The 9,805-nt window shown below is 42.2% G+C and overlaps 3 protein-coding genes across 3 annotated transcripts in view; 2 read left to right on the plus strand and 1 right to left on the minus strand.

Annotated features, from left to right (window-relative positions):
- Nucleotides 1-3,326: 3,326 nt before the first annotated feature.
- On the plus strand, nucleotides 3,327-4,628 carry MELLADRAFT_105027 (uncharacterized protein; the record flags this gene model as incomplete). Its single annotated transcript, XM_007408094.1, has 1 exon — nucleotides 3,327-4,628. One exon carries the CDS (start codon nucleotides 3,327-3,329, stop codon nucleotides 4,626-4,628), a length of 1,302 nt encoding a protein of 433 aa, XP_007408156.1.
- Nucleotides 4,629-6,612: 1,984 nt separating this feature from the next.
- MELLADRAFT_84785 (uncharacterized protein) lies at nucleotides 6,613-7,843 on the minus strand (the record flags this gene model as incomplete). The annotated part of the gene is made up of 4 exons (XM_007408110.1): nucleotides 6,613-6,621; nucleotides 6,707-6,802; nucleotides 6,887-7,483; nucleotides 7,550-7,843. 4 exons carry the CDS (start codon nucleotides 7,841-7,843, stop codon nucleotides 6,613-6,615), a joined length of 996 nt encoding a protein of 331 aa, XP_007408172.1.
- A 930-nt stretch (nucleotides 7,844-8,773) lies between these two features.
- MELLADRAFT_105029 (uncharacterized protein) overlaps nucleotides 8,774-9,805 on the plus strand; it is a gene marked incomplete at both ends in the record, with an annotated part of 3,122 nt that continues 2,090 nt past the window's right edge. The window contains 2 exons of the mRNA XM_007408095.1: nucleotides 8,774-8,811; nucleotides 9,416-9,465. Of these exons, the coding sequence (XP_007408157.1) occupies nucleotides 8,774-8,811; nucleotides 9,416-9,465 (88 nt within the window). The remainder of the gene's footprint in view (nucleotides 8,812-9,415; nucleotides 9,466-9,805) is intronic.

Raw genomic sequence — 9,805 nt, forward strand, 5'->3', positions numbered from 1 at the left:
AGATGAGGATGGATGGGAACAGGAAAGTTAGAAAAGTCAGGTGGTTGATTAACCGATGATTGAGGTGTTTAAAAGTAGTTTAGCAGCCCATCATAACAACCCCATCGACCACACACACAGAGTCACTGCTGCATCGACCACGGTCCACCGATCAACTTCAACCAGGCGAGGGTAGCTTAAACACAGGGAGTAGAAAACTACACACCAAAAGGACAAATCAACTCAAGTCAAAGTCAGACTCAAATCAAAAAGAGAAATGAACCAAGAGGGTAAAGGGGTTTAGGATGATTGAGCGAGGAACTTGATGAAGGGCAGCATCAAGTGAAGATAACCCTCTCTATAAGCTCAAGTTGAATGCAGTGACTCTGAGCTTGAGACAGCTTCAACTGCACCTCAATCAGAAACTATCTCAACCAAGCCAAAAGACCACACATGACTCAATACATCAACAATTCATCGGATTGCACCTTCCTACTTACTTAAAACACAGCCCAACACATCAACTCTGGACCTTTTCATCAGATCTATGATGTATGTATCAGAGTCTACATACAATTTACCAGCAGCGATAGTGTTACGTACCTCACTTCATCAATCTACTTTGATCAACCCCAAAAATAAATCTAAAGAGGTTGTAAAAGAATCGATAGGATTGATCAATAAGACGATGTGATTGAACTTTTGTGATTATCCCAGTGAGAAGTGAATCCAGACAAACGCTGCAGAAATGATAACATTGGAAAACTTGATAAACTTTCCAAGATGACCAAGATAAGACGAATGGGAACAAGTTTGATACTAAAACCTCATTCTCAATCAACCTTTAAGACTTCATAAATCCACACAAACCTTTCGAAAAGCAACGTGGCAAGTTTGATGACTTTGAGTAACCGTCAATAGACTTCCAAATTCAGATATCTACCCATTTCCCATCTTGCAGTACTGGGAAAACAGTGGGGAAAAACTGGTGGAGGCACAATGGTTTTTATAGTGCATCGTTCAAGTGAAACCAACCGCACAGGCTTGACGCCTTAAACTTAACAAAGTCCCACGCTCGCGCCTACTCGCGAGGCGTCGAGCGAGGGACTTATGCCAAACTCGCACAAACTCATGGGTCACCGTAAGTTTTTTTGCAGGAGCTTTCTTGCAAGCCGTCTACACAGCTCCCTACCGAAGATTACTACTTGGTCTAAAGAGAAACTTTGTGCGCACTCCTTCTGCGCACATAGTACATATTTTTTTTCCCGAGGAAAGTACTCCCCTCATCCTCTAGATTGGTTTTGAAATCTGCGTATGAAGATGTATATGTAGGTGAACTGCGGAGTCAAAACTTGGCCCAAAACCTGTCTGGTCCAAAACTGGTGTTGGCCAGCAGAAAACTTTTTGCAAAGTCTGTGATCTTATACGTTGCCATTCCACCACCAAATTATTGCCTACACACCAATACCTCTCAATCATCAATCATGCCTCTGACTCGCAGCAAGTCAGCTTCTGCCTTGAAATCTACAGACAACACACAGAGCAATCATACTGCTCAACAAATCACCATATATCCTCAGCACCTCGATTATATTGCTACTGCAAGTGCTTCCGTCAGGAGATCACTTATAGAACAACACTTTCGAATCTACTATCAAATGGAGCCTCGACCTCAGCAAGTTGATTGTGTTCTTCACCTTCTCGAGGGATGGAACACCTTCTTATTGGCCAGCACAGGCTTTGGGAAGAGTAAAGTACCCGAGATGTATCTGGCAACCTTTGTGAATACGGATAAGCCAATGGTGATGGTTTTGAATCCCCTAGATGCACTTGGTGACAATCAGGTAAGTAATTACTTGTCTCGTTTTCAATGTTTTTCTGACAATCATATCTGTTTTTAATTATGTAGGTTTCTGAAAAGAAAAAGGACGGATTTACCGCTGTCAGTCTCACACAAAGATCCTTTACAAAGGCTGTCTATCGTGAAATTCTGCGAGGAGATTATCAGTTCATATACCTGGTCAGTTTCTCTTTTTTGGTCTTTGTCACTGTCATTCTGACATGCCTCTCAGAGTCCGGAAATCTTCCTCAATAGTCCACTATTTTCCAAACTATACTTCAAACCAATTTTTCAAAGACGATTGGTTCTCAAGGTTGTCGACGAAGCTCACTTGATTTATTGTTGGGGTTTGGTAGCCTCTGGTGGATCTCGAAACTTTAAGACCATACAAGATATGGGCATATTCCGTCCTAGTTATGGTAATCTATTTGGCCGATTTCTGGCAACTGATCATGCCCCTATTTTATTGATGTCAGCTACTTGCCGTCCAAAGGCCATTGATGGCATCAAAAGTAACCTTCATCTTGCAAAACACAATTTAAAAATTTGTCGCGCAGAACTGGTTCGTCCGGAGATCCGGATCATTCGAGTCACTATGAAACATCCCCTCAAGACGGCTAAGGACCTTCAACAGTTTTTTGGTCCTGCTCAACTTATCCCGGATGACTATCTACCACCGACTCTTATCTACTCAGGAACACAAAATGGAACTTTAGAAACACTTCGTGCCATAAATTTAGCACGAGGCCAACCTGAAAACTCATTCAACGGTATGAGTACCTGTGCATGACGGTATCACGCTGCTACAGGACCGGATGATAAGGCTACTCGATGTGATCACTTTGTTAGACTCTTATTTTCAATCATCTGCTGTACTATGGCTTTGGGGCTTGGGCAGAATTGGAAAATTGTACGTAGGGTTATTGTGATGGGTCGAATGGATCCAGCGGCCGTAGCACAGATGATCGGACGCTGTGGGCGGGATGGACGACCAGGCGTTGGGGTTCTTTTAGTCGAGGAAAAGAGGACTGGCGTAGGCAGCAAGAATCACATCAAAGAGTTTGAAAAGCCCAAATCAATGTCTGATGATGAACGCATGGACGCACTTGCAGTCACTCCTGTTTGTCTTAGAGTTGCAATGGCAGTGGATAATTCATGAGTAGTATAGCCTGTCTATCACCATGGTTTCTATCTTTTCCAAACTGATTTTAAATCCAGTAAAGGTCACATTCCATTAAGTTTTGGAGACCCCGATTACATTTCTGAGCTAGCTCGACAAGAAGAGGAATGTTTTCCATTGTGTCTTTGCTCAAACTGCGAGCCAGAATTGGCCAAAACGTTTTTGGCTGCACAACATCAAGCAACGAATGAAAACTTTAGTGACATAGCTCTTGGCACCTACTCTCGTAATCTACTTCACAACCTATCTTGTCCCCCTGCACCCTCATCGGACGAAGCAGACCTCAAAAAAATCCTGACCTGCCCCCTAAAAGATAAGGCCCGTGAGATGGTAATCATAAAAATTCTTGTCAAAAATCTAGTGTCTGAATTTAATTTATTATATGATCAACAGAATCCTAATAAAGATCAAGTTATTAAACGACAAACTATGTTCAATATCGAAAAACATGCATGGCCAATTGCTAAAAATGCGGATATCATCTCACAAGGGGTTTCACTGCGCGGATTTCTTGGTAGTGAAGCATTAGATGGGATGTTTGATTGTATATTACGGTGCATATTCAATTGGCAACAGTCTGATGAATACAAGATCCATCAGGCCGATATTGTTAAGCTTGCGAAACTTCGAGTCACTTCTGCAACCAAAAAGGTAGAGAATAAACAACTGAAGCGGACTGCTCAAGTGGCTGGTTTGGGTGGGCAGGTGCAAATCAACACCTCAACCAATCAAAACACAGATTTACAAAACACCACCACTGACGCACTACGACCACTCAAGCGGACTCTTCCTCCAACTCCACTAACACCTGACAATTTCGGACCAAATCTCTACAATCCAAACACCGGCCCGGCCTCCATCAATCAGATTACACCCGATAGTTTCCAACCACTAAATACACACCCACTTGATGAAAGTACAATTGCTTCACAGTTGCCCCAGTACGAACCAATTACACCCGACAGTTTCCAACTACCAAACACAGGCCCACTCCATAGAGGTCCAATTGCTGCAGAGTCCTTTGGGTCGTCCCAATACAATCCAACCCTTGATGATCAAAACACTTCACTCTCTAACCCTCTAATTGTGTATCAGTTTCATCGTTCAAGTTCTCCACTTTCATTCCTTGCAAACCAGTCTTTAGATCAGCAATTACTTATGAACTCATATTATGAAGAAAGTACATCACTTGAAGAACCGATTGCAAATTCTTTTCATGATCATGCTTCTATCAATCATCCCATTCAAGCTCAAATTGATTCGACTTTGGATTCAATTCATCCAAATCAAGACTCTACTGTAAACTCATTGCAATATTCCTTTGAAGATGTCGACTCAATATCCAATTGGTCAAACACTAGACTGAATGTATTTCAAACGGATCAACAAAATCAACATTCTTTTTCCAACCCAATACAACACTCTCCAAGTCTTAACCGCTCATCATCTCATCAACGCACTACATCATACCTCAATGTCTCAAATGAGTCTCAGATCGATTTTCCACAAGCAAACCCTGACGCGATTGTACAGACAAACCTAACTGGTTTTCCAAACCAGACTTCGGTCATACAAACCCATGGTCAATTGGAACCTGACTTAGAGCTCCATTGGAAGCGCTTTGGGTGATATAGATGTGAGTACATATATCGGCTTTCTGAAGTTGATATGCTCACTAACCTGACTCTGATTCAACATTCTCAGTCGCACCCTCTCCATCTAGGTTGACATTTGGAATGTCTTCTGATAGTGTACTCCCCCAGCGAAAACGAGATCGAGCGCTATGAAGATACTCAGTTTTGAAGACTTCTTGTAATTTTTCAAACCCGGCATTCATCAAGTCCACATTTTGTTTCGGTTCTTCAGAGGTGTTGATTGAGGTAAAGGTTTGATCTGCTTGGCGAGCAAAAGCTTGCATAGATTTTGGGGTTATGTAAACCTTACGGCTTTGATAAGAATTTTGAAACCCCGATCTTATCTTTATTTGTGCCATTATAAGCTGGAGCTGTTTGAAAAAATAAACGTTGTTCAGCTACCTGTTGCACAACTTGAATATCATGAGTCTTACCAGCTTAATTATCAGTGAATATCGTTCTGCAAGTCTTTTGATTTTCGTGCCTGAGCCCTAGATATGAGATAAACGATTGATACAATGGTTTAGTCAGTGTATAAGAGTTAACTTATCAACTTTTTCAATTCAAAGGTATGCATACCGCATGATTGAAGAAGAATTTCAACCACCAAATCTGGTGTTCAAGATGCAAATCTTTGGTTTCAAACCTCCCAGCAGCCCCTCGTGCTGATATCAACATAGAATGCTTGATTACATGAGCTAAACCAGGAGGTAGATAATGCTCCAAGAGCAATATAAGACGAGGGAGATGCTGGGAATAATGTGATAGCCCTGTTGATCCATGGGACATCACGGACCATCTTTTCCACATACGTATCAGTCTACCAATGTCACCTGCCTTGGTGGCCTGATCAGCCTCTACATAGGTGGCTAGATCTCGAAGTCGCAATCGAAGATTGTAACCTCGATTATCTTTGTTTTTTTCAGCCGCCTCCAGGCTGTCAGTTGAAAAATACTCTTCTGCAGTCTGATTAATTATTGATTGCGCTATGTCTTTCTCTAAAAGGTTAATATCATGTTCACCTTTGCGTTTGTTGATCACTTGTCTAAAAATTTTTAATTCGTAAGCATAAGCTCTGATATTCATATGTATATATTAATAAAAAAACAAACCGCAAGCACCAAACCATGGTAGCAAAATGAATCTGGTAGATCATTCGCATGATGACTCCAAAATCTTTCTTGATCACCGGACGTTCTGCTTTTCCAGTAGATGCCAAGCTTTTGAAAACGGCATGTCTTTTTCATCTCCTACCTGACCCCAACCACCTAAGATCTGCCATTGGCCAATGTTCCACATGGTGTGTGCGCCTCCGGGAAGGGTGAGGTAGTTGATCATGCTTTCATATCGATGTCCAGCTGGCTGAAGTTTTCCTCGACAACTTTCTAAGTTGATGCATGTTCCCACATCGCCTTCAACTATTTGTAGATCGTTTGGGTTGTCCTTCAGAGGCCTCCCAGTGAGTGTTGCGATATGTTCAAGTACTTGACCCAGACCTTGAGCTGAACCGCAGGAAAGATCCATCAGAGGTAACATGGCCAAGTCAGCCTTTTTTGCCAGTATGGGTTCCACAGGCGGCGGTGTGCGAGTTACTTCCGGCAACTTTTCAGGGGTAACTGTACGGTTGTTGGTCACTACATAGTCGAGATACGCCTGACCTAGCTGAGCCTTGATGGTCTCTGTCCAGTGGGCACGTTCAGGAATTGATGGCATGAGTTGTTTTACATCAACATCCATAGTTTCAGCTCTACGCATTGCTTCAATGAAAGAATCCAAAGTGAGATCTATTGGTGGAACTTTCTCATTTGATGTCAATGATTCCGGCAAGAAATGTAGATAACCGTAGGTGCCATGGAACATTCGTGATTCAGCTTCTACTCTTGAATAATGTATACGCTCTTGAACGTCAAAGTTATCGAGGATTAAGAACGGTCGGATGGGATAATCAAAAGAGACTCTTCTTTTTAGCATGGACAGTCCTAATTTTCCTAAGCGAGCCATTGCACGGAGAGCAGAACGACGGGAGGTGGAAAGTCCTATTGCTTGAAGATATTGATTAATACGCTCACTGACCCCACCTGCCAGAAAGGCTATAGAATTTTCGAGCTGAAGGCCATTCACTGAACGGTTATTTGCAAACGCAATCATCGAACAGATGGTAGAGGCCACCTGATGGAAAAACAGAGTTAAATAAAGGTGAGATCACTGATTCACCTTATCAATTCAGCAACAAAACAACGCAAAACAACGCACATGATCAAAGCGTGATTTTGCTTGGTCACAGGTAGTCCCTCTCTTCACATAGGCCACTCCTTCAACATCATTCATCATGTCCAAGTCTGAGTTTGTTTCGAACTCATCATCTGATTCGGGCTCATCACTTTTTTCTACCATTGCATCACTTTCACCGTCTTCACCTTCTTCACCTCCGCTGTCTTCCTCTTTTGCCGAACTGGAAGTGGAGCTTGAAGAGTTGTCCGCTGGCACATCATCAGTTGTACCTAAGCAAGGGTGAGAATCTGCTTTGTCCTTAACTCCTTCTTCTTTTTGATTGTTTGTTGAATCTGTGTTGTCAGTGTCGGGATTGTCCGTAGAGTTGGCCGCACTTTCCATGTTCTCTTTGGGAATTACAGAGACAAAGGGATCTGGCTCAGTTCCAGGGCGACCTGTTGATAATCGATGTCGAATGAGCTCCCATAGGAAGCTCATTCCGGATTTGATTTGATTCAATCTCATCTGAGATTCCCCACCCCCAAAAAACAACGGGGTCACAGACTTAGCTGGCACATGTTCAGGATAATGAGTAGCTTGCCATCGACGAGAGGCCTGAAGGTCCACAATACGCTTAGCCTATACAAGTAATTGTGACATGATCAGTACCTTTAAAATAAAGATGTCTTGAAGTCACATACATACCTCCGAAAGAATGAACTCGTTCCATTGCAGTTTTCCCTTTCTAGTACGGTATGCAAGCTTACGAATAGCTAATAAGACAATCAATGTCCCCTTCCATCCCTTGTCCCCTCCCCAATATCTACGAGACGTATTCAAAATACCATGTCTGTCTACTGCTAATAGATAAGTCTGGATAACGTCTTTGAAGGAAACTTTGGAATGAAGACTCTGAACTTCATTTACCAAACGGACCACGAGAGCGATCTTTGAAGGTGGGAAGTAGCAGTTTTCTAGATCCACTTGCACGGAAGACATTATTGATGTTTAAATTATGCAAAGAACGGCAATGAAGTGGCAAACCTGGTTATGTATGCTATGATGAATGGGTGATGAGTGCTTGATATACTGAGATGTGTCTTAGACTCTCGGCTTTGCATTGGTAAATTTCCAACAAGGCTAACGGGGATCCACGGCCTACGGAAATCCAATTAGGAAATTGGATGCCCCCAATCCCAGTATAACCATCTCGAGTCTTCATGTAGTCTGATGAAGAAAATACAATACCTGTTTTTCTACATATGCACAACATCAAGCAGCAGCAGAGAATAGGTTACAAGCAAAATTTAATCAGATCTGAATCTTTACAACAGTTAAGGACAAAGTCGGAAAAAGAATTCAAATCCATAATCAAGAAAACTAATTTAGCTTATGTCAAGCTACTTGTTATAAAAAAAGTACTGTAAACATCAATAGATTTAATACTTTTGATAGATAATGATCAAGTGAATCCTGTGGGCTTTTTTTCTACAGAAGATATATACATAATTGAAGTGGATTCCGACTTAGACCACACATTTAATGTGAGTGGTTGAACATGAACATAGAAAGATAGGATTGATCAAAGGGGTCAATGTCCAATTGTTCAAACTTAGACCACACAATGATAGTGTGAGTGGTTGAGCGTGAAGAAGTTTTGATCAAAGGGGTCAATGTCATAATTTTTTAACTCAGACCGCACAGTGATGGACAGGGATTAGCCTACCCAACTTGTAAAAGCACCGCTCTTATAAAGCCTTCCAGGGTTGAAAGATTACCCGACTGAAACAGTAGTACCCACTTTGTGGCTTGGCCTTTTGGTCACTGCATGGTTTTGGTGGCTGAGGCTTTTGGCCACTGGATGTTTTTGGAACTTCCAGTTCGATTTTGCACCCCAATTTGCATTTGTAACTTGTTTGGCTCAAAATAATGGCTTTTGGGTGTCAAGTTGCAGATTTGCAATTGAAGTATGCAACTTTACAACACCATGTTTGATGCTATATGATCACGCGTAAAAAATAACAGCGTTGCTGAGCAAGCAATAGCAGTGTTCCTTAAGAATTTGTAAGGGTTGTGTATGTATATCAAAGTGCTTTGGACAAAATTATGCCGACCGAAACCACTTAACTTCGCAGCAGTACATAGCGAATTTACATATTACAACTCCCTTTGAGACGCAAATTTCAAAACCAATCTAGAGGATGAGGGGAGTACTTTCCTCGGGAAAAAAAATATGTACTATGTGCGCAGGAGGAGTGCGCACAAAGTTTCTCTTTGGACCAAGTAGTAATCTTCGGTAGGGAGCTGTGTAGACGGCTTGCAAGAAAGCTCCTGCAAAAAAACTTACGGTGACCCATGAGTTTGTGCGAGTTTGGCATAAGTCCCTCGCTCGACGCCTCGCGAGTAGGCGCGAGCGTGGGACTTTGTTAAGTTTATTGACGCCTGCGGTTGGTCATACTGGGGGTTAAGTAAAGTCTTTCTGTTCTCACAAAATTCTTGATTGATTTTTCTATGTATATACAGCCGTTGTGACAAATAATGGTTTTTTTTTTTTTTTTTTTTGACTCCCAGATTTTACCCGGTTTCTGACAACTCGTTTTTGGCCACTGTCGGACTGACCAGTGGGCGGGATTGTCGATTTACTCTTCCCATCAATCTTTCGACCTGATTACCTTAATCGCCAATCCATTGTTCGACACTCACGACTTCGACACCCACTGCAGCACTCGTGATGAACTCCCCGGCCGGATGGAGGCATGGCCGGTGGAACTGCGATGATTCAATTTTTTCTTGGATCCCATTGATCTCGACGAATATAACCAAGAACTCATCTCATACCCCTCCGTTTCTTTCATTCCCGGTTTTGGTCTCCTATTCACCTTGGTACATGTCTTCCTTCGGTTTCTCCATCCTTTTCACTGGTTTTTAAGCAGATCGACTCACACCAGTCTCGTTTCATTG

The sequence above is a fragment of the Melampsora larici-populina genome (assembly GCF_000204055.1).
Source record: "Melampsora larici-populina 98AG31 unplaced genomic scaffold MELLAscaffold_11, whole genome shotgun sequence".
Lineage (NCBI taxonomy): Eukaryota > Fungi > Basidiomycota > Pucciniomycetes > Pucciniales > Melampsoraceae > Melampsora > Melampsora laricis-populina.